Source organism: Lissotriton vulgaris, chromosome 5 (assembly GCF_964263255.1).
Source record: "Lissotriton vulgaris chromosome 5, aLisVul1.2, whole genome shotgun sequence".
Classification (NCBI taxonomy): domain Eukaryota; kingdom Metazoa; phylum Chordata; class Amphibia; order Caudata; family Salamandridae; genus Lissotriton; species Lissotriton vulgaris.
The window spans coordinates 1213664609-1213689580 of NC_141693.1; the positions used below are offsets into that span (position 1 = coordinate 1213664609).

Here is a 24972-nt window from a genome sequence, read left to right on the forward strand (position 1 = left end):
CGATGGATGGTGGTAAATAAGGCATATACCTGCTGCAAAGGGTAATACCCCCGAAGGTGCTGAAAAAATGGAAGGATTTATAAACATTGGGCCGTATTTACAAGGCCCTTCCGCCACTTTTGCATCATTTTTAACTTAGGAAAAGTGACGCAAAAGTAGCGCAAGGGGTATGTAAATAAGCCCCATTGTGTGAAGTAAGAGATTAATATCCCAAACTCCAAAGGCATACAGTATAATATCACAGAACCTTCTTGCTAAGAAAATCAGGAAGGAAGGTTAGGTCTAAAGGGAGGCAAGATAGGAGCTAGATCTTCGCATTATGACATTGAAAATCCTCAAAATGGCTTCAATCATGGTTAGACCACAAATTGAGAAAGACGAGTCTGGAAATGTCTTGTAAGGGTTATAATGTGCAGACAAACTGATGATGTTTTGTTGTCACTGCTGCACTTCACTGGTAAATTTTCATCTGAAGTAATAATGCCCTGCAGATCTTTTCCTAAGGGTGTATCACAAATCTAAAAGCATAAAGACAGATGGAGACACTCAACTGCGGCAAGAAAAAGGCAACATGGTTTATTGTAGAATCCATTTAAAAAGAAATGCTAGATGAAAGCATTCATACAGTAGAAGAACAGAGGCATAGCCTGCATATAATAGAGGCTGTCACATACTACAAGATGCAAGAGATTTTATGTGGCCCAGAACTCCTGTACTGGTAGTTCATCTCTGACGAGAGAAGAAAGTGCGGGGAAGCTCAATTCATACATTACGAATTCTTTGCTCACAAAAATTACAGTTAATGCACAGAAATGACTCCCAAGAAAAGTGCTGAACCAAAATATGTATGAAGAAGTGAAGAAACAGATGTAGAAGTGCCGGCTCTCCGTGTCCAGAGTAGGCTGTTGGGTAGGCAGACATGATGGCCATTTATGTTTCTATGGAAACCCTTGTTATCATGTAGCTGAACAAGCATATGAAGCAACTGTTGGATCTGCTCGTGCAGTAATTGGAGGGTGGACAGTGCTTGTCTGCCTCTGGTGATAAGGAACGGAGAGAACACAAGCTTTGATGTCAGCAGAGGCATATGGCATTGTGCCCAGGTTGACCCACCTGTCAGTCACAGGGTTATAACAGTGGACCATGTGGGAATCTTGGTAGGTTTCTTGAGAGTAGCCACCAAGGATATACAGCTCGTCATGTAACACAGCTGAAGCAGCAACAACATGAGGCTGTGTGAGACGTGCAAACTGGGTCCAGCAGTCTGTAGCGGGGCTGTACACTTCACACATGTACTGATCGTCAAAACCCCACACACCTTGTCCAAGCCCCCCTGCCACATATAACTTCTCTCTGATGGTTTCCATTACATGGCCAGCTCTGATCGCATTCATTGCTGAGAGATATGTTGCATTCTTCACCGGGTGATAGAGATAGAAAGAATTAAGGCATTGGTAGCTGCTGTCACAGCCTCCAGAAACATAAATCTTGCCATCGCAAACAGCTGCACCATGCCCACAAAGAGGCTGAGGAAGTGGGTGTGCATACCTGCAATCATAAAAAAGTAGTTAGTGACAAGAGTCAAGTGCAGACAAACAATAACACCACAGACTTCTGCAATGCCCACATCTTTTCTGCCCCTCCTCGTAGAACCTCCTCCCGCAGAGACCCAGCTGTCCTGTTTTCCTAGTCCTTCCCTGGAGGAATTCTGCCTTCTGGCGAACAGTGTGTCTTCAGGATCACCACTTGATCCTATGCCCCACAAGATCTGGAAGGCATTCCAAACTGAGCTGTTTCCACCGCTCCACGCCATTTGCTGCCAGTCACTGAGCACAGCAGTAGTCCCAGATAGCTGGAAGAGGGCAATTGTTACTCCATTGCTGAAGAAGGCCTCCTTGGACCCTTCAAGCCCGGCCAATTACAGGCCTATTTCGCTTCTGCCTTTTATAATAAAGGTTGTGGAGAAGTGGGTCACGAAAGCTCTAACCAGCTTTCTGGAAAAGAACTCCTGCCTGGATACTTCACAGTTTGGCTTTAGGCCAGCTCACGGCACGGAGGCTGCTTTGGTCACCGTGCTGGACGATCTACGAGCGCGTGTCGACATGGGCAAGTCAGCATTTTTAGTACTGCTTGACATGTCGGCCGCGTTCGACACGGTGGACCATGCAGTACTACTGGACCGTCTCCAGAGCACAGGAGTAACTGGCCTGGCCTTGAGATGGATAACATCTTATCTCAGTGACAGACAGCAGGCAGTGGCATTACCACCTTTTCGGTCTGCCATGCAGCAAGTGGGTCAGGGTGTCCCCCAGGGGTCGGCGATCAGCCCGATCCTGTTTAATCTGTATTTGTGACCTCTGGCTGCCCTGATAAAGTCATTCGGCATATCTGTCATCAATTATGCCGATGACACTCAATTGATTTTTTCATTTGAGGGTACCAGGGCAATATCGAGAGACACCTTCCACTGCTGCATGGCGGCCACAGCAGAGTGGCTGCGAGCCAACTCGCTTCAATTTAATGGATCCAAAACGGAGGTTCTCCATTGCTCCGTAGACCGTACCCCTCGTCCGCTTCCGGACGATTTTTGGCCTACATATATTCCAGGTACGGTAGAGGCTGCTGAGTCGGCCCGCAATTTGGGAGTTTTGTTTGAATCCAATCTGCAGCTTGAGGCCTCTGTGAATAGAACCGTAGTGGGCTGTATGGGCGTACTTCGTGCCCTACGCAAGATCCTACCGCTTCTCCCCAAGGAGGCAAGGGCAGAGGTAGTGCGCAGTTCTATTCTTAGTCGATTAGACTACTGCAACGCACTACTTCTGGGAGCACCAAAAACCTTGATTCTAAAGCTTCAGAGGATCCAAAATATAGCGGCGAAATTGGCCCTATCCCGTCCTCGATCTGCCTCTTCCTCTGGTGCATTAGCAGACCTCCATTGGTTACCCATCCAAGAGAGAATCTCTTTCAAGGCGCTCTGTCTCGTCTTTAAGGCCTTGCACAGACAGGGGCCGATACCGCTCCAAAACCTTTTCTCCTGGTATTGCGCTGCCAGACCCCTAAGATCCTCCTCCGCGTTTCTGGTGACGGTCCCCAGGATCAATAGAGTGAGGATGGGTGGGCGTGCTTTTAGCTTTACGGCCGCCACGCTCTGGAACACCCTCCCGTTGACACTGAGGTGTAGGCAAGATTTCATCCCTTTTAAAAAGGATCTTAAGACCTTCTTGTTCCCTAGAGCAATGTAATTGGTAGCATGCCCGCAGGACAGACGCTGTCTCAGTGCCAGGATACCCTTTGGGTGGCAGCCGCGCTTAATAAGCAAATAAATATAAATGCTATTCTCCGGCTTCAGATAGCTTGTAGTGGCCCCATTTAATTTAGTTTTGGTTGATATTTGACTTTCTGATGGTAGAGGGCTTCCTCAGATAGAATACAACTGCCTTCATAGTTCATCAAGTTTAGGTTTGGCTTTAATTGCATACTTATAACAAGGGTTACATTCAGGTGGCTGTAGTCACCATGACTGAAATAAATGGCCTACAAATAGCCTATTGCTAAAGTGGGGCAGACCAAAACCTAAAAAATTTCCTTTGATAGATGCTCCAAAAATACTTGCCCTGGACTTGGGGGTACTAGTGCCATTCAGGGCAAATTCGTTCTCTTTGAAAGTAAATCACAAATGGGCCTCTCGGAAATGGAAAATAGATTAAATCCTCTTTCTGTTCAGATCGGCGTATTGCATGGTGGCTTTTTGATGGGTGGAATTAGATAGTGGACATGCAACTAACAGAAATTTCCCAAGTCTACAGGTCACTACTTGAGAGGAAGAGTCTCCATAACTTACTTCCAGGTGTTATTGGCTGGATTGTAGCACTCCACAGAATCCAGGCACTCTGTATTAGTGATGTCTGTATTTCCCCCAAGAATATATATCAGGCCATCTAGGCACACTAAAGGGAAGTAGCTGTGGCATTCTTTCATTTCCGCTAAAGTGTCCCATGTATTCTCCTGAGGGTTGTACCTAGAGAGAGAAGAGAAAAACACCTCAAAGTCAAGAAATACAGACAGTACCAAGATCCTCAGTTCAGCTCACATGCACCCATTTCTACTAATGATGCCTTCTAACACTACAACTGGCTATTTTGTAAACCTTCTAAAACATTGGATTTCCAAGTTTATTGCAAGTCTATTAGCTCATCTCTGATGAGACCGAGAAACGCATTGCTAGAATTACAACTGCTTGACGAGCTTTTGGTGAATGATGTTCCTTGTCATAAAAGTAAACCAAATTTCCTCTTTTTTTGTATGCCAGTTATTCACAATGGGATTTCCGGTAGGCACAAGTCCATTTATTAAGACTGAAATTATTTATGATTGAAGAGAACTCTGTACTTGTGATCCCACTCAAGGGGTAGGAAGTCGACATTTAAGTTATGTGGTTTGCCAAGGACATTTGGGAACACCCACCCACATAAGTCTATGGGCATTCCAAAACTCTGTTTTCTCCCCTTTTCTAGAAAAGTTTGTAAATGTACTACTGAACAAGATTCTATTTCCTCTGTTCAGAGTTTGAACTATGGAGAACACCACAAAGTGCAAATAGTATTTTCTGCAGACTTGTCCGCAAACTTTTTGCCTTCCTCCTGAATTTTTCGGTCCCTCTTTTTTTGGCGTTAGGACTCTGAGCACTTTACCACTGATATTCAGTGCTAAAGTGCATGTTCTCTCTCCTTCAAACATGGCTCCTTGTGAGCTTGCAGAGCTGTTTGCACCTCCAGCAGAAGTAGCCTTTCAAACCACTCTCAGGCCTGGCACTACAAGGCCTGCATGATTTGTTTACTGCCACATTGACTTGGGATTTAAAGTTACTTGCCAAGCCTGAAGCTCCCCTTTAACTACATATAGGTCACCCCTAAACTAGGCTCAAGGTAACCCTATGGTATGTTTGGAATAGTGGTGATAAATCCTGTTATTGGTGTGTGTAGACTTTTCATTACTAGTGCAGAAATACAATTTTGAGAAAGTGGAAATGTCTCTATAGTTATGACTTTTTGAGCTTTGCAGCCCAACTCCAATCCACATCTAGTGTAGAACGACAGCTACGCTTTGTGCATAGTTTCCAGACAGTCATCACACAGGGATGGTTGGGGTGTAACAGGGTTATATCTGCATGCTGAATGGTCTTCCTGGGCTGGGAGAGAGGGAGGCAGGGCATGCTTACATTTGTTTAGGATGTGTCTGGCCCTCACACAAATGACTCTTTTCCCCCCTACTGTACTCCTGGAGCAAGGGCTAAGTTGAAAAGGGGTGTTGTGCACTTCTAAGGCTGCTCTTGAAGTTGGCTCCACATCAAAGACATTTTGAGAGTAAGTACACATCTTGAGACAATGCATGTGACTTGCAACCAGACATTGCTGGCTCTGCATCCTGCAGGAGAGGACTGCTGTGCTGCCAGAGAACATCACCACTTGGACTATTTTCGTTCTGTTGTGCTGACCTGCTTGCCTGCTTGGCTGCTAGAGACTTTGCTAAAGCCAGTGCTGGTCTGTTGCCTATCTGCTTGTGCCTCGTGTGCCTCATTGTTCTTAAGGGTTCTAGTAGCAGCCCTGAACTGGCCCTGGGACGTGGAGTCCAGCCGCCTAAAATCTTCAAGCTCAGCACATGGAAAGTGATGCATGAGGCCCTGTGCTTTCCCACGGCGTGTGGGTAGTGCTTATCTCAGGGATACCAGCACTTGTTGCTGAACTGTGCCATTAGGGCATGTCAAGAGCTTTCCCTTTGTTGCCCCAGGATCTTTGATGTACTTGTTGTTTCCATGCATCACAGCTTCAATGAGAGAGAGCCGTCGATAGTGAAGGAAGACCCCAGGGAGGAGCACCTTGGTCAAGGCTGAAGCACTGTGCAGAAACCCCACCTACCCCTGTTAGCCACTTATCAGTGCAACTCCTATTCTAGCAATGCAGGTGTTAAACAAGCGGGTGACTGATTTCTACCTCAGCACAGTCAGGAGAGACCGAGGCAGGTCTCTTGCGCTGGCAGCATGCCCAAATCCTTGCAACCCTGAGTCATTACCGCCCGCGACCAGAAGAGGTTGTGACCTGCACCCGCAAGGACCCAAAGAAGTCCCGGACATCTGAGGTGGTCAGAGAGGCTTCAAAGGTCAGCCCGTTGCCTTGATTTTGTCAGCAGCACCACATGTTTGTGGGCAGGCATTTTTCACTGTTTCGTGCGCAGGGGGTCCAGCGAGGATTCCCCGCCTGAAGTCAGCAGTGTTCTACCTTTGTACCTCTTCCCCACATTAAATAAATACCTTGGGAGATTTGTCCACCATGCTGGTGGTCGGAGGGGATGAGCCCTCGAAGAAGGCACCCCTAGGGACTTGCTCTGATCAGGAATTCGGAGATTACTGTAATCAATCTCATAGGTGTGCAGGTGTTCCTGTGCCCTACGCTTAGGAAGATTTACTGTATTACACCAGAAAGGAGGGCAGATGCGCTGAAGCCTTCGGGTTTATGGTGAGAGCTGGTGATTTCTGTGCTTCACACTAGCCTGATCTACATTCTATGCCCTAAAGTAATTACCACAGTTACTGAGGTGCTTATGAGGTACAGAATGGATTCATGTGTTTGTTTCATTACATGCTGCATTTTATGTTCACGGTGATATGTTGATTTATGCCTTGCACTGTCAGTGTAACGAGTAACATAGAATGTGACTGTATAATGTGCACAGTAATGGCATTTTGGTGACTTGCAACCTGAAAATCTTTCTTTCATTGCACGCATTGTGATGTTTTTTCACTTGCCTAGTTGGCAACACTGATTTATGATGTTTGTGTCTATGGTTTATGTATATTATATTTGATATTTTTATATAATATTGTGTGGAATCATTTTAGTGGTGTATTTATTATGTCAATGGTGTGAATGTGTTGGTCTAATGCTTTACACATTCCCTCTGGGTTAATCCTGACTGCTCTGCCCAAGCTACCAAGGGGGTGAGCAGGGGTTAGCGTAGATGTGTAACACCTTTACCCTGATTGGAGTAGTATTTTCTGTCTGGCTTTGGTGCATACCATAGCCAACCAGAAAACCCCTTTCTAACAGTATCCCGCTAGGGATGCCTCCTCACCTTCCCAGAAGAATGCCTGGAATCCTGCACCTCGTGCAGCTATCCTTGTGTAACTCTTGAAATGTTTGTAAATTCCAGAAAGTTGGAAAATTACATAGAGGAGCAGGCAGAGATATCCACCAATCATTTTCGGACGTTCTTTATGAATTTGGCCCTAAGTTTCCGTCAACCTCCATGTTTTAACACATGAGTTCTTTCTATAGATCGTTTAGTATTTAAAGCATGTCTGGCCTCTTCATCTTATAGCCAGTGCGAGACCTGAGCCGAAGAGGAAGTTTATTTCAGAGGTAGAAGCAGAGGTGGCCGTGCCCCCCAGGACCGAGGCACAAAAGCAAAGATAATCGGGCTAATACTGAGATGAGATTAATTACTATTTTGAAAAGTTCATACCAGTATTTGTCGGTGCTCAGTACCAGTTCTATTCTGTGTGAGGTTTGAAGTGCAAATACACTCCGATAATTTCATTAAATCTTTATTTGTTAAAAAAGGGGTACCTACTTTGACTGCATTCCACTGTGAGGCCTGATGAAACAAACAGTCACATTACATTTTTCTATGCATGCACATGTGTAAAATGCCATCTTTTGGGCCTCCTTAACATGTCCAGTTGCCTTCTCCTCACTGTCCACGATTCAGTAGTTGCTGCAGTGATGCCAGGTTTTATCCTGAGAGAGCTGACACCAACCAACACCCCCCCCCCCTCCCATTCTTGGAGGTAGAGTAAGTCCTGCCTCTAACGTACTAGCGATTTCCTGTTTGACTCAATTAGTCATTAACCTAAAGAAGCACTGTTAAAGCCAATAAATCAGGAATTCACTGAACACATTTGGCTTGATCAGCGCTTGTTTTGTCATTTTTTGTAAAATGTTATTTTTGGGGGTGTTGCTTAGTCCTTACCGGTACAAAAAAGATAACATTGACCAAAAGCAAACGTTGTTTTGCCTCAAATTGCCACAGCGCCATAGTATTTCCTGGCACTTAATCAAACGACTTCATCTGCGGATGTGCTCCTTATGAAAGAGCTGAATGTTGTCATTACAGTGAAGTTTTCCACTGACTGAAGTCGGTTGACAGATTGCAGAATGCTGAATGCTGTTGTGAGTTAAAAACAATAAGATGGATGAAGAGGGCTGGCTGAAAGGCCCTTTATGTAAATAATGTACATGTATAAAATGAAAAGGTCTTCTTGGCTAACCCAAGACCTTCAACTCATTTTGTAAATGGGCTTGTTTGAAGAGCGTGGAAAGGAATGTTCATCTATACTGTGTGAATGTTCTGTCTATGTTCCCATTTCACCTTATTTATGTTTGTCTTGTCCAAAGATGACATAGCCGACAATCGACCCCATGACATGTTTGAAACTTTTACAAAGTGAGGCTTTTCAGTCAACATCACTTTAAAATCTAGGGGCATATTATCAAGCCTGTGCGCTAAAATTATCGCCGCTTTATCGGCCGAAAACGGCCGATAAAGCGGCGATAATGGGCTTGATAATATGCTCTGTGGAATTCCAATCGAAGCCCATGTTAGATGTCTTCACATCTAACATGTGCTTCGATTGGAATTCCATAGAGCATATTATCAAGCCCATTATCGCCGCTTTATCGGCCGTTTTCGGCCGATAAAGCGGCGATAATTTTAGCGCACAGGCTTGATAATATGCCCCCTAGATTTTTTGGTCAATATTTACAATGTTAAGTTTTCAATTACAATTCCAAAAATGCTACATTTTGCTAAAAAGCTAGGATTGGCTGAATGGGAAGCAGAAAGACATCTGGCCAGCCACATGACAACAATGGTGGGTCTTACTGTGCCACTACCCTGCTTTGTCCATATCATGTTTGGGTGGCACAACATTACCCTCGAGCTATATGCTGAGTAGCTGGCATAAGTATTGTCTCCACAGATATATCCTTTCCCCCAGAATAGATATAGAGGTATATGTGATGTTAATAAAGACTCCTGGCAGCATTAGCACTGACAATGGGTTGTGGACTCTTAAGAAAAATGGTGGACCCTGAGAAACCTTCTTGAAGCTAATTTGAAAATATGACTTGAGAAGTAAACCTCTAAACAGATAACTGGATTTCCAGGTCTGATCTTTCAAAACACCAGCTTATCTAAGGTATACCTGTGCTTGTTCCTCTTTTCGGAGCATTGCTTCTTCTGTATACACACCTCTCATTTCAGAAATTTCAGAAAAAAATTATATGGAATGTTGGGTGAACCCTTCTCTTCTGCCGGCCATCTTTAATCCGGTATTGCTAATTTTTATTGCAATAATTGACAGCAGTGTCTTAACTTTCACTTTCTGCATGCAAACTCTTTACCAACAATTAGCAGTTACAATTTCCAATCATGCATATGATGCATAATGCTCGTAGTCGACACTAACCATCAACCGCAAATCACAAATGTAACAAAAATGTGCTACACACCCCTTCACTCTCAGTATGGATTAGGACCGCTTTTCGAGAGAGTTCCAGCAAAACCTAAATTGTTGAACGTGTGCTTATGCCAATTTTACAGGAGTATCTTCACAGCTAGCCTCCTCTTTTTAAGCCCCTTGGCGCTATGTACAGACAGATTATTTTTTTGGTCTGGTGAAACTAGTTTCTTGTGTTTAATACACAGAGAGTGGAAAGGGGCGACCACTCGGTCCCCCCGAACTTATGGCAGAGTACCTCGATCCCCCCGGGAAGCCATTTTGGGCGGGAGGCGCGTCTCGGCTGGTATGCCCGAAGCGGCGTAGCCGGGGCGCGCTCTTTCCCGCCCTGGAGTGGGCTGGCCTAGACACTGACGCAGCTGGCCACGCCCTCGGGGCAGGCAGGGGCGGGTTTACGCCCGCCCTGAAGACGGATAAAAAGGGACGCAAGACCGGAAGACATCCTCTTGTTCCTGTGCTCTGAAGCTGCACCTCCTCGCTGCACGTGAGCTCGAGACGGAACGAAGAGCCAATTTTGAGCGTTTTGATCTTTCTTTTTGTCTTCTAGATACTTGGTCGGAAAGATGCCCAAAAAAGGCGCGAAGAGAATGACGACGGACGATGTCTTCACATCTAACATGTGCTTCGATTGGAATTCCATAGAGCATATTATCAAGCCCATTATCGCCGCTTTATCGGCCGTTTTCGGCCGATAAAGCGGCGATAATTTTAGCGCACAGGCTTGATAATATGCCCCCTAGATTTTTTGGTCAATATTTACAATGTTAAGTTTTCAATTACAATTCCAAAAATGCTACATTTTGCTAAAAAGCTAGGATTGGCTGAATGGGAAGCAGAAAGACATCTGGCCAGCCACATGACAACAATGGTGGGTCTTACTGTGCCACTACCCTGCTTTGTCCATATCATGTTTGGGTGGCACAACATTACCCTCGAGCTATATGCTGAGTAGCTGGCATAAGTATTGTCTCCACAGATATATCCTTTCCCCCAGAATAGATATAGAGGTATATGTGATGTTAATAAAGACTCCTGGCAGCATTAGCACTGACAATGGGTTGTGGACTCTTAAGAAAAATGGTGGACCCTGAGAAACCTTCTTGAAGCTAATTTGAAAATATGACTTGAGAAGTAAACCTCTAAACAGATAACTGGATTTCCAGGTCTGATCTTTCAAAACACCAGCTTATCTAAGGTATACCTGTGCTTGTTCCTCTTTTCGGAGCATTGCTTCTTCTGTATACACACCTCTCATTTCAGAAATTTCAGAAAAAAATTATATGGAATGTTGGGTGAACCCTTCTCTTCTGCCGGCCATCTTTAATCCGGTATTGCTAATTTTTATTGCAATAATTGACAGCAGTGTCTTAACTTTCACTTTCTGCATGCAAACTCTTTACCAACAATTAGCAGTTACAATTTCCAATCATGCATATGATGCATAATGCTCGTAGTCGACACTAACCATCAACCGCAAATCACAAATGTAACAAAAATGTGCTACACACCCCTTCACTCTCAGTATGGATTAGGACCGCTTTTCGAGAGAGTTCCAGCAAAACCTAAATTGTTGAACGTGTGCTTATGCCAATTTTACAGGAGTATCTTCACAGCTAGCCTCCTCTTTTTAAGCCCCTTGGCGCTATGTACAGACAGATTATTTTTTTGGTCTGGTGAAACTAGTTTCTTGTGTTTAATACACAGAGAGTGGAAAGGGGCGACCACTCGGTCCCCCCGAACTTATGGCAGAGTACCTCGATCCCCCCGGGAAGCCATTTTGGGCGGGAGGCGCGTCTCGGCTGGTATGCCCGAAGCGGCGTAGCCGGGGCGCGCTCTTTCCCGCCCTGGAGTGGGCTGGCCTAGACACTGACGCAGCTGGCCACGCCCTCGGGGCAGGCAGGGGCGGGTTTACGCCCGCCCTGAAGACGGATAAAAAGGGACGCAAGACCGGAAGACATCCTCTTGTTCCTGTGCTCTGAAGCTGCACCTCCTCGCTGCACGTGAGCTCGAGACGGAACGAAGAGCCAATTTTGAGCGTTTTGATCTTTCTTTTTGTCTTCTAGATACTTGGTCGGAAAGATGCCCAAAAAAGGCGCGAAGAGAATGACGACGGATCAGATGGTTCGGGTCCTCATGAAGGAGATGTCCGAACTGAGAAAGCAGGTGGCGGAGCGAGATGGGGAGGGGGGATCGGGGCGTCCATCGGCTGGAGCAGCCCCTGGAGGGAGAGCCAAGAGGCCTAGAAGGGGACCAGCCGGGGGAGACGTCCCGGTTCCCTGTACCCCGCTCGAGGCGCCAACCCCGGTACCGGTGGAGGGGAATCCGATTCCCGTCGTGGTCACCCCGACATCCACTGAGGATATGCCCCCCGAGCTGGCGGCACAGCTAGCAGCGTGGTTGGGCGACAGTAGCGAGGGCGCCACGGCTGCTGAGGCACAAGCGCTGATGAAACAGTTGCGCGAGAAGCGAGATGCAGCCAAGGTGCCCGCGCCGGCGGCAGTAATAGACAAGCCGCAGGCCCCGGTTGCGACCACAGAAGCAACGTCCGGTGCAGGTAAGCGGCCATTGCCGATCGCGAGGGATGAGTTAGCACCATCTCGTAGAGAAAAGTTGGGGCAACATGTTCCTTTGGCAATAAAGGAAAAGATTTGGGCAGGGGAATATGTGAACATTTTCTCCTTGCTTGTCGATCATTATGAGGTGGAGCATGTTAAAGGTCAGAAGGATCTGATGCATCCGAGTGTTTGGCGCGCAAAAATGGCCGCCTTTAAAGTGAATGAGAATATTGGCAATTGGGGCAATGCTTGGGGAATTTTTACGTCGATCTTAGGGGAACGTAGGCCTGAATTGCTTTCTGAGTTACTGATCTATCAGTCACGAATTATGGGGTACTCGACGTCTCACCAGGGTAACCATTGGTTCTGTTATGATAATCTCTTTAGGAAGGCGAAGGAGCATAACAAAAGTTTAACCTGGGACTGTTATGATTCTTTGACATGGGATAAAATGAAAGAGTCAGGAATGTTGAAAATGCCGTTGGTGGGGAGCAATGTTGGCGAGTCCTCCCGCCAATATGCGGGGACGCTCTTTCGGTCAGGTACGAGTACCGACGATTACTCGAGATCTGCCAGTAATACAGGGAAAAAGGGTTTCTGCTTCAATTTCAACAAAGGTAAATGTACTAGGCCACAGGGATCGTGTAAATTCAAGCACGAATGTAGTGGTTGCGGTTCGTCCCATCCTGAGTCCTCGTGCAGAGCCAGAACGGGTGAGAATGGGGGTAGGGGAGGCGCCAAACAGGTCTAATATAGTCCGAGGGGCGCCTTTACCAACCCCGATTGATACCTTGGCGATGATTCCCTGGCTCAGTGAATACCCAGATCGTACTTCTGCTGGATTGCTGCGAAACGGTTTTTCATATGGTTTCCGCATTCCGGTGGGGGACTTTCAGGGTGTCGGGATATGCAAAAATCAACTTTCCGTCCTGCAGCATACAACTGTAGTGCAGGATAAGATCCGGAAAGAGGTTATCCGAGGTCGTGTCGCCGGCCCGTTTACTGCACCTCCGGTACAGAATTTTGTTTGTTCTCCTTTAGGAGTGGTCCCCAAGAAGGACCCGGGTGAGTTTCGATTGATTCATAATTTGTCAGCTCCACGTGGTTTTTCTGTAAACGATGCAATAGACCCAGAAGTGTGTTCGGTGCGGTACGCATCCTTCGATGAGGCCGTAGCCATTTTGAATCGCCTGGGGCCCGGGGCGCTGATGGCGAAGTCAGATATCGAGTCAGCGTTCCGGTTGCTCCCGGTACACCCGGACGATCAGCGTCTCCTAGGATTTAATTTTCAGGGTGGTTATTACATGGATAAGTGTATGCCGATGGGGTGCTCTATATCTTGTGCCTATTTCGAGAAATTCAGTAGTTTTCTGCAATGGGTCTTCACAAAGAAGACGGGTTTCCAACATGTAATGCATTACCTTGATGATTTTCTGTTCCTTGGGGCAGCCGGGGATCTTGAATGTGGCCGGGCCTTGGCCGAATTTTGTGTATTAATGAAACAGTTTGGTGTGCCATTGGCACCAGGTAAGACGGTGGGTCCTGCGACTTGCCTCGAGTTTCTGGGGATCGAGTTAGACTCCAGAGAAGGTTGTTTTCGTTTGCCAGCTGACAAAGTGTTAAAGTTCAGGGCAACCCTGCAAGAGTGTCTAAATGGATCTAAAATTACGCTGCATCAGTTACAGCAGGCGGTGGGACAGTTGAATTTTGCCCTTAGAGTTATACCGATGGCCCGCCCCTTTTCTCGTTCAATTGCCCAAGCTATGGTCGGCCTAAAGGAGGGCCATCACCGCACGAGACTATCGGCTGAGGTCCGCCAGGACGTGCGTATTTGGTTAGCATTTCTGGCGGACTTTAATGGTCGAGTCATATGGAACAAACCAGCCGTATCCTCTGAAGAGCTGGGGCTATGGACAGATTCTGCAGGTAGCATAGGTTTTGGTGCCATCTTCGGCACAAAATGGTCGGCACAAAGGTGGCCGACATGGTGGCACGACAATGGTCTGACAAGTAATATTGCTTTCTTGGAACTTTTTCCCATTTTAGTGGCCTTGAGAACCTGGCCAGAAGGGTTCAAGGATCACTCTGTGATATTTTGGTCCGACAATATGACTGTGGTCGAGTGCATCAATAGTCAGGCAGCACGATGTAAACTGATTTTAAGACTGCTCAAAGAGATTGTTTTGTTGTGTATGCAACTGAATGTGCTGTTCAGAGCAAAACATGTCCCAGGGGTACAGAACCAGGCGGCTGATGCACTGTCTCGTTTTCATATGCAGGCTTTCTCGGGCTTCCTTCCCTCAGCGGACCCAGGGCCGGCACCCTTCCCCGAGGCTCTCTGGTCTCTCGGTGCCCCGAACTTCGTCACCTCGTGGGAGAGAGTCTAGCAACACGGACGAGGAAGGCATACGAAGGGGCGTTTAGGTCCTATTTAGCCTTTTTGGGGTCTGATAGAGAGAGACTTTGGGGCCACGAGGAATGGGTAGTGAATTTCCTGATGTCCTTACGTAGGGCTGGGAAATCTGTGGCTACGGCTCAGAGGCATCGTGCTGCTATTTCCTTTGTTGCCAGGGCTCATAGTATCCAGGACCCAACGGCGTCTTTCGTTGTACAGAAAGCGCTGCGTGGGTGGCAACGCCTTGAGGGTCGCAGAGTAGATGAGAGGCGCCCGATAGGTTTGGATAGGTTGGCCCAGTTGTTGGCTACACTCCCTGCCACATGTTCATCTCCGTTTGAGGCGGTGTTGTTCCGAGCCGCTTTTACGCTAGCATTTCACGGGGCGATGCGAGTAAGCGAACTGGTGGCAAGGAACAAACAGGATGTGGCGGGGGGTTTGTGCCAAGAACACGTTCAGATCAGAGGAGAGGCAATGACGGTCTCCTTTGTCAAGTCCAAGACCGATCAAGATGGGATGGGTGACTGCATAATCATACGCCGGATTCCCGGGTCCTCCATATGCCCGGTAAAGTGTTTAGAAGATTACCTAGCACGAAGGGTGGCAGTATGGGGGGGGACCTTGTTGAGACACGCGGACGCCACCCCACTGACGAGGTTTCAGTTTCAGCGGGTGCTTGCGATGTCAATTGCCGCTGCGGGCTTGAACCCGGGCGAGTTTGGGACCCATTCCTTTCGGATAGGGGCTGCTACAGAAGCTACAGCCAGGGGTCTTAATGTTGAACAAGTGAAACGAGTGGGGCGTTGGTCCTCCAATTATTATAAGAGGTATGTGCGGTTACACATGTTGTAAAGCTGTAATGATGTACTCACGCCTCTTGTTTTTGTTTGGTTTTCAGTTGCGCAAGCCTACGAGGCGGGGCGGACTTTGCAGTCGACCCAACACTGGGCCAGCGGTCAGACATCACCGGCTGTGAAAAAGGAGGTGTGGGTCGTGGGCCACTCATACGTGAGGCGTGCCGCGGACGTATTCAAAGCAGGTGACATGATTCACGTAGCTGGGGAATACGGGTACAGGGTGTCCTTCTACGGAAAAGGCGGTCTCTGTATTGACCAGTTTCAAGCATATTTTGAGGATTTGTTAGGGCGGACGAGGTCACCGCCGTCTATAGTCATAGTGCATTTAGGGGGCAATGATTTGGTCACCACCGGTAGACGACTTCTCCTGGAGGCAATGCTTTCCACTGTAAGTTGGTTGGCGAGGAGAGTTCCGGGGTGCACAATTGCGTGGTCCCATATGACCCCACGAAAGGTGTGGCGGGGGGCTATTTCTATTCCTGCTTTGAATCACTCTGTTAGGAAGCTTAATAACAAAGTGAGTAGGTTGTTCCGTTCCGGGACATTGCATTCTATTTCGCATGGATGTATTAATGATGACAGTGTGTATTCGGGGGATGGTGTGCATTTGTCTCGGGTGGGGAATGAGTTACTCATAGGAGACTTCTTAGCGTGGTTAAAAACGTTGAAGCATGACCTTTAGGTAGGAGCTTTGTGGGGGGTCCGGATAGCCGGTCAACTATCCGGACCTGTGGCGGTAAGGTCATGATCGGTGAGCAGTAATTGGAAGATCCCTATGAGTGGGCGTCACCCAACACGGATGGGAGCGCTCGGGAGAGGTGGCCATTGGCCCCTCAACGGGGAGGCGGTCCTGTCTAAGGAGAGGCCGCCGGAAGGAAAGGAAAGGCGGTCAAGGCCCCTTCCTGTGTAGGAGGGGTTACAGCCCCCTCCTGGGGAATTTCCCGGGGCCAGTGACGTCTGCGACGGCAGATGTGGTAAGTTGTGTGGGGTTTGGGGGGAGGTCTACGCTACCTTCTAGATACTCACACGAGTCCTCGAACGACCTTTAAGTGGCGTCGAGTTTATTGGGGCCCCCGACAAGTCAAAGGGAAATTGGTAGTTGCACGTGGGGTACGCCTCAGTGCTGTCGCCCCTCCCAAGTGGGGCGGGTATTTCTGGTTAGGGATCTTGACACCGGTTACGACCTTGCCGTTGGCCCTTAAACGTTAGGATGTACAATTTCATTATTTCAAGAAAATGTTTTGCAGGTTGGTAGTTCGGCTAGGAGAACCTCTGTATTAGAGAATCTGTTAAGGTTAGCCAAACATCGCAATGTGGTTATGAAATTGTACATTAATATGAACTGTTTAACGTTTAATTTTGTTTTAATAAATACGGCCGGGGAGGGTCACTCCCTCCCTCTTCCAAAAACTTCAAGAACTGTTTCCGGTTTCCCTCCTTTTGGGGATTGTGTTGAGAGGGGGTGGCGGGTATCTCAGCCATATGGAAAGGGGCGACCACTCGGTCCCCCCGAACTTATGGCAGAGTACCTCGATCCCCCCGGGAAGCCATTTTGGGCGGGAGGCGCGTCTCGGCTGGTATGCCCGAAGCGGCGTAGCCGGGGCGCGCTCTTTCCCGCCCTGGAGTGGGCTGGCCTAGACACTGACGCAGCTGGCCACGCCCTCGGGGCAGGCAGGGGCGGGTTTACGCCCGCCCTGAAGACGGATAAAAAGGGACGCAAGACCGGAAGACATCCTCTTGTTCCTGTGCTCTGAAGCTGCACCTCCTCGCTGCACGTGAGCTCGAGACGGAACGAAGAGCCAATTTTGACCCACCCACCAGCCCCGGAGGACAGCTAGTTGTTTTAAGATGGTTCGATAATTCTAATTTTCGTTTACAGGTTGTGGTATTATCATGTTGATATTGAGTGTGTAATAAAGTTGGCCGATTTTATGTATATTCTGTGATTAAAGATATTCTGTTTTTGTGTCCGTTATAAGCATGCTTATTCGGGTCATAGTGGCCAATGGATTGTTGGTTTAGGTAGCATTGTCGTATTTATTTGGTAGGCGGTAAGGTCATGATCGGTGAGCAGTAATTGGAAGATCCCTATGAGTGGGCGTCACCCAACACGGATGGGAGCGCTCGGGAGAGGTGGCCATTGGCCCCTCAACGGGGAGGCGGTCCTGTCTAAGGAGAGGCCGCCGGAAGGAAAGGAAAGGCGGTCAAGGCCCCTTCCTGTGTAGGAGGGGTTACAGCCCCCTCCTGGGGAATTTCCCGGGGCCAGTGACGTCTGCGACGGCAGATGTGGTAAGTTGTGTGGGGTTTGGGGGGAGGTCTACGCTACCTTCTAGATACTCACACGAGTCCTCGAACGACCTTTAAGTGGCGTCGAGTTTATTGGGGCCCCCGACAAGTCAAAGGGAAATTGGTAGTTGCACGTGGGGTACGCCTCAGTGCTGTCGCCCCTCCCAAGTGGGGGGGGTATTTCTGGTTAGGGATCTTGACACCGGTTACGACCTTGCCGTTGGCCCTTAAACGTTAGGATGTACAATTTCATTATTTCAAGAAAATGTTTTGCAGGTTGGTAGTTCGGCTAGGAGAACCTCTGTATTAGAGAATCTGTTAAGGTTAGCCAAACATCGCAATGTGGTTATGAAATTGTACATTAATATGAACTGTTTAACGTTTAATTTTGTTTTAATAAATACGGCCGGGGAGGGTCACTCCCTCCCTCTTCCAAAAACTTCAAGAACTGTTTCCGGTTTCCCTCCTTTTGGGGATTGTGTTGAGAGGGGGTGGCGGGTATCTCAGCCATATGGCATTTGCGTCACCCTTTCTTTGAACCGTTAGTCTTGCTTGGGTGAACCCCCCCCTCAGCTACTGGATTGAGACATTGTAAACCACCTCATGGATGAAGACAGGATGTATTTTAGTCTCAGTGTAAACCTACAGGCTATTTGGGTGTCTCCTTCTATCTACCTCATAGGAAGTGTTCCATTGTAATTTATAAGGGGCTGTTTGATATCTGAGAACAGTCAGTCATCACATTTTTGTCACATTCAGTTCTTTATCTCATGAATACATTTCACACAACATCAATCCTTTCTTGGCATGTTTCACCGCAAGAAAACATTAACTTTGCAGCACACAAATTAGTTTCTATGAACGTTCCACTCATGGTTTCCATTAGACGAACAAACGTTTTCTGTCCCTTGCAAAATCCTGCGGCAACTAGGCCACTGGAAAGATTCGGCATGCCCAGCACCTCCACTGCTTCTACCTCTGTCCTGTTGGTGACTTACAAACACAGTGCGCCAATGTGGCTTTGGCAAAGCCTATATGTATGGCTTGGAACAGAAAATGCAAAGCTAAGTTAGTGGCTTTGCAAGTGATGTTGTGTTTGTATTGCATGTTGCGGGTAACAATAGCATTGGTGCTACTGTAGGGCAGGCACATACACAAAGCTTCAGATTTGTTGCATACTCACAGAGTGCATCCATTGTTACCCATTATGGGGCAGATGTATCAAGCCTTTTGCGACTCGCAAAGGCCGAAATTCGCCTTTCGGCCTTAGCGACTCGCAAATGGCATTTTAGCATTTATTGATATGTAACAAAAATTCGCAAAATAAGGAATCGCAAAAATTTGCGATTCTTTATTTTGCTTAAGCATTTAAGGAATCGTAAATTTTGTGATTCTTTAAATGAGATGTATGTAACTTTTTCAGATTGCGAATTTGGGTTAAGAAATCGCAAATTACCACCAACTTGTAGTTGGTGGTAATTTGCGATTTCTTTTGAAAATGCCATATTTGGCATTTGTGAGGGTGGCATGTGATGCACTGTGCGCCACATGCACACACATGTAAATTTCAGGGGTGCATCAGGGTGTCTTTGAGACACCCCTGCACCCTTGAAATAATTCTCAAATTGCGATTAGCAAATTGCGAATTCGCAAAATGCGAATCGCAAATAAGGAAAAATAAGAAATCGCTAAAACATAGCGATTTTGTACATACATTCCATTTTGCGATTTCTAAATAGCAATTCCTTAAAAATCGCTATTTAGAAATTGCAAAATCTAATCTTGATACATCTGCCCCTTAGTCACAGTGGAGTATGAAACGTGCACTGAACTGGGCAATAGCGAATGCACTAATGGTGCTATGAATGCAACTAGTTATTACATTAAGGACTATAACCTGATATAACTTCAACTATTAACTAGCCTAGACTAGCAGGCAAAGATTTTAAAAAAAATATATATAAGAACATAAAACATATAACGCTGACCAACACATGGATCAGTGTGAGGCGAAAGCACATGATGCTGATCGGATGAATGTTTAAACCCTACCTGTGTCCCATACTAGCTACTTTCAATAACACCTCCTTGTAAGCACTATGGAACCTACAGACAGTTATGCACACAGTCTATAAATAGCCTTTAGGAATGAGTATACCTATGTACATGTTGGAATATCTTGAGCTTACCTCTTTAAAGTGCCAAGTCTATGAGATCTGCCTAGTTATTTTTTTCCCAATAGGAGTTGATTAATTTCAGTTTGAAACACCTGGGCCTAGATGTATCAAGCCTTTTGCGAATCGCAAATTGCGAATCGCACACGGTCTATTTGCAAGTTTTGGCATGCATCAAAAATTTGCACATTAAGGAATCGCAAAAATTCGCGATTGCTTATTTTGCCATAACATTTAAGGAATCGCAATTTTGCGATTTCTTAAATGCTATGTATGTAGCATTTTACAATTGCGAATTTTGGTTAGGAAATCGCAAATTACCACCAACTTGTAGTTGATGTTAATTTGCAAATTCTTTTAAAAATGCACAGTTTGGCATTTTTTAAGTTGGCATGTGACCCACACACATGCCCATAGTGCATGTATGTGCGCCATATGCACACACATGTAGATTTCAGGGGTGCAGCAGGGTGTCTTTGAGACACCCCTGAACCCTTGAAATTATTCTCAATTTGCGATTCGCAAATTGTGAATCGCAAATTGAGAATATTTTCACAATCATTCCTATGGGCCTCCTGGCCCATAGGAATGCATGGGAAATTATTCCTTAATTGCGAATTCGCAAAATGCAAATTCGCAAATAAGGAAGACTAAGAAATCGCTAAAATATTGCGATTTTCTACCTACATTCCATTTTGCGATTTCCAAATAGCGATTCCTTAAAAATCGCTACTTAGAAATCGCAAAATGGAATCTTGATACATCTACCCCCTGGTTTCAACCCATTTGTGGTAACCTGTTTGTGGCTTTCATGTCTTTAGTACCACAGAGGCAGGGTAGCTCTCGAGTCCAATACAAATTCTGAAAACAACCTGTACCCTTTGTAATAAATTCCATTCTGGTACTAAAGCAAAGAAAGGAATTATTTTCCATACTTTCAAAGAGACATTGATACCTGATTGTTTACCATAAATGTTCAACCATCTGGCTGATCACATAGAGAGAGAGAGAATTTCTAGACTGTAGCAAACTATATCTCACTTTCAGTCAGTGCTACACAGTGTGACAAGCACAGGACCTTGGAGGCTGGTGGCCATCTGTAACTTCACAAGTTTGGCTTACCTGATAGCTGTCTTCAGGACATCTTGTTGGCCATAGTAAAAATTGCCCCCAAAAACATAGATATTATTATTCAGTGTAATCACCCCATGCCGAAAACGTGGCATTTCTGGAAGAGAAATCAGCTTGCGCCACTCAATGTACTTCACAAGACCAATTCCCGTGATGAACTTGTGTGCAAACCATAATTCCTTGTTGGGTTTTCTATTGGAGAGATCATCATTGAGGCTATCCCCTCCAATAATGACCAGAACCTTGTCTGGGAACCGTACGCGGCAAGGAAGCTGACTCATCAAAGAGGGTCCTCTGGGGACACTCAGAAGGGAGGCCTCCAGGACTCGATAGCACCTTCCTGATGGGGCCATCAAATCAATAGCTAGTATCTGCTTCAGCTCCTTGTTGGTCATTAGCGGAAACCTCACACACTTCATGACCCGTGCCGCTTGGGACAGGCGCTGCATACGGTCTGTGTTGATCCACTGGACCACTGATAAGAAGACCTCCAGCTCTGTGGTTGTGTAAAGAGCATCTTTGCTGAGGAAGGTCACAAGCTGATCTGCTGTGAGGTCCTGGTATTTTGGCACTGCCCCCACCTGCTTGAAGTTCCTCAGGATGAACTCCTCAGTAAAGCACTTGAGATCTTGCAAACCATACGCATCAGCCAGGGACATCACGTCCAAGCTAAACTCAGGACTCATCTCTTCTTGCAGAAATTGGAAGCACAGGTTCAGTATGCTTTGCATCTGGTATTTCATGGCAGCTTCTGTAGTTTCAAATATACTGTCCCAGTTTACCTGAATGATACCAGAATAGATAAAGTCAATGAACAGACGAAGTTCTGCAACAGAGAGAGTCTTCAGCTCAATTGTTTCCTGTTTTGCTTCTCTCATTTCACTGGTCAACATGCCATGGAAGAAGTCACTCCCAGCCGCTAGAGCTGCACGGTGCACTGGAAGAATACAGGAGAAGAATTAGAAATCTTTTTAATCGAACTAAAATGGTAAACTTGAAATAAGGCTCATACAGCACTTAGATGAATTATGGTTACATGCTCGAGTTGAGACCAGGCAGCTTGAGACAATGGAGTGAGGAGTGAAAGGGGATCCAATTGATTAACCCGTTCTATGCTCATGACGGAGCCGCTCCGTCATGAGCCTCGGTTGAGCTGTGCTCATGACGTAGCGGTTCCGTCATGGCCCGCTCAGCGCGCCTGCGCAGCGCGAATTTTGCGCCTGCGCTGGACGTTCCATTGAGCGGGGCGGGCCATGACGGAACCGCTCTGTCACGAGCACAGCTCAACCGCAGCTCGTGACGGAGCGGCTCCGTCACGAGCATGCGAGCGCCGCTCAGCCCCCCCGCCCCCTTAGCGGTGCGGTGGAATTCCCGCCGCAGCGAAGGGGTTAATGTCTTGACACTGGATTGAGTGTTAGACTGTAACAGGAAAAGCTTGTTCAACAGTCTCATTTTAGGAGAGCATATAATAGGATGCCATTTCAAGGTACCACACTTTAACCTTTAAATAAAAGTCAATTAATTAATTGTGAATCAGAATGTGTCTTGCAATATAGAAAGATTTTTCTGAAGGTTTAGGGCTGGGATGCAGCATGGCATGTGACTGCAATATACTGTCATTTGAAATAGAGTGGTGTGTGCAGTAAGACTGTGTGCACAGTGCATTATTCTTTGTGGGTCACACAAACTAATAGTACACTAATAGTACAACGGAAAGAGTGTTATCCACTAACTCTAGACGTAAGCCCATCCTCTGAGTCAAACTATCATTTCAAATTTTTACACTGATGAAACTCTGTGCACCAGTATTGTGGGGATGAACTCTATGTTGCTGCCCTCCCTTGAGAGTCATGGATAGATTCTTAAGCTGACAAAGAAATCTTGATTTTTGGAAGTCCTGAATGAAATGAGGAAGGCTGCCCTGTATGCAAAAAACCTGTTCTAACTCAATTCAAGATGTGTAGACTGAGCAGCTTCCATCTCTGCTTTGATGACCAACCTTCCCAAGCATCATATCTGCTGCTGCTATGGAGCCTACACTATCTGACTTGTACCAGAGAATTATTTTCTGATCCCCTCTCTTCGCTTTACCTGCAAGTGAAAGGCAGCTCATGTGTTGAAAACCAGAAGTAGAAAAGAAACATTTTGATAACCTCTAAGGTAATCCAATACCTCTGGCGGGTTTCTTCAAAGCTCTGTACTTCCCTTTTGGTTTGTTCCACATTTTGTTTCAGCAGCTCTGATGTGCATTGGTCATACAACACTGTGCATTTGCCACAGCTATCACTCAGCCTGACCAGGACGGTCTCATCGTGCCACACCAGAATCCATAAACTGTGACCCTCCCCTTTTCATGACTCAGTTGTCATGTCACCAGACTTGCTAAGAATATGACCATGAGACTGTTATGTATATTGCCATGCTTCCCTCCCTTTTGTTTACCCTTAAAACCATGCCAGGTGGTTCAATGGTAATATTCGGTTGTGTATTGACTTACACCATCTCAATAGTAATATTGTTGTGGACAAATTTCCCCTCCCCAAAATCTCTGAGATGCTAGTATTAGTAAAGATGGTAGGTGGTTCTCCACTATCGATTAGTCTTCAGCATACCACTATATTTTGTTAAAGGAGGAGAGCAAACAATTTACTGCATTTGTCACCCCAGTGGGCTGTTTCCAATATAAAAGAATGCCCTTTGGTTTATCATCCGTGGCAGCAATTTTTCAGAGGCTCATGCACCAACTGTTTGGGAAGCACCCTAAGGTGATGTGTTTCTTAAGATGACATTTTGGTTTTCGGAAAAGATAAAGCTGAACATGATAGTGGATTATAGGAGGTCCTGGGCATTTTAGAGGAGAGAGGTTTAACAGTAGATCATTCAAAGTGTACGGTTTGGTAGAAATCTGTGACTTATTTGGGGGCATGTTTTGTGCAGAGAGGATGTTGCCACCAAGCCACAGTTGGTTGATGTCATTAAGAATGCCCTTCATCCTAGCAATAAAAATGAAGGTAGGTCATTTTTTGGCATTGTAGAGTTCTATGCCAGGTTTGTTGAGGGGTTTTCAAGCAAGGTATTTAACATGAGACAGTTATTAAAAAACAATGTTAAATTTGATTGATCAGACCTATGCAAAAGAGAATTTACGGACATTAAGGGAGGTAATTATTCATACTGCTGTTTTGAGTTGCTTTGATGTCGAAAGTAAGTATGTGGTCACCGTGGACGCAAGCAATAAGGGTTTGGGGGATGTGTTGTCACAAATAAATGAGTGTGGCAAAGAACCTATCATTGCCTACGCTTCGAGAGCATTATCCCCAGCTGAAGGTGAATTCTCAGTTATTGAGAAGGTGACTTTAGCCTGTGTTTATGCTTTAGAGCATTTTCACATTTTTGTGTGGAGAAGGGAGTGTGCTGTTAGAAGCGACCACAAACCCCTTGTCAAATTACTTTCCACTGAAGGTCTGTATAAAACTTCAGCCAGGATCGCAAGGATGCCCATGCAATTGAAGGACTCCATCTATAGTGTGGAGTACATAACTGTCAAAAGCAACGTTTTGGCAGATTTTCTTTCTTGTATGCCGTTAGATTTACAAGAGTGCAAGATGAATGAATGGGATACCTTGCAGGTGTCTCTGACTCATGATGAAGGATCCTCTTATATGGAGGAAAAGAAGAGGAAGGAGGAATATTTAAAGGAGGAGGATTTACAATACCTCATTACGTATGTGGTTCACGGCTGGCCTGAGAAGACTAAGTTGTCATTTAAATTGAAAAAGTTTTAGGAAATAAAGAATGAGTTAGCTGAAACCATGGAACTGTGTTTCGGTGGGATAAAGCCGTACAGCCCACTTCTTTGAGAGAACCCATCATGAAGATGTGCCACGACCACCATTGCGATATAGTAAAGACTAAGCAAAGCGTTAAAAGATGGTACTGGTGGCCGGGTATGGATGTGTGTGTTGAAAGGAATTTAAGGGATTGTGTTGTCTATGCCAAT

General features: G+C 46.1%; 1 protein-coding gene across 3 annotated transcripts in view; it reads right to left on the minus strand.

Annotated features, from left to right (window-relative positions):
- Nucleotides 1-551: 551 nt before the first annotated feature.
- Nucleotides 552-24972, minus strand: part of LOC147712311 (kelch-like protein 33) — a 171676-nt gene continuing 147255 nt past the window's right edge. For all 3 annotated transcript variants that reach the window (XM_086923027.1, XM_086923026.1, XM_086923028.1), the window contains exons 3-5: nucleotides 20964-21909; nucleotides 3842-4018; nucleotides 552-1548 (exon numbers count right to left, since the gene is read on the minus strand). In XM_086923027.1, coding sequence (XP_086779153.1) covers nucleotides 957-1548; nucleotides 3842-4018; nucleotides 20964-21909 — 1715 coding nt within the window. In that variant the 3' untranslated portion in view covers nucleotides 552-956. The remainder of the gene's footprint in view (nucleotides 1549-3841; nucleotides 4019-20963; nucleotides 21910-24972) is intronic.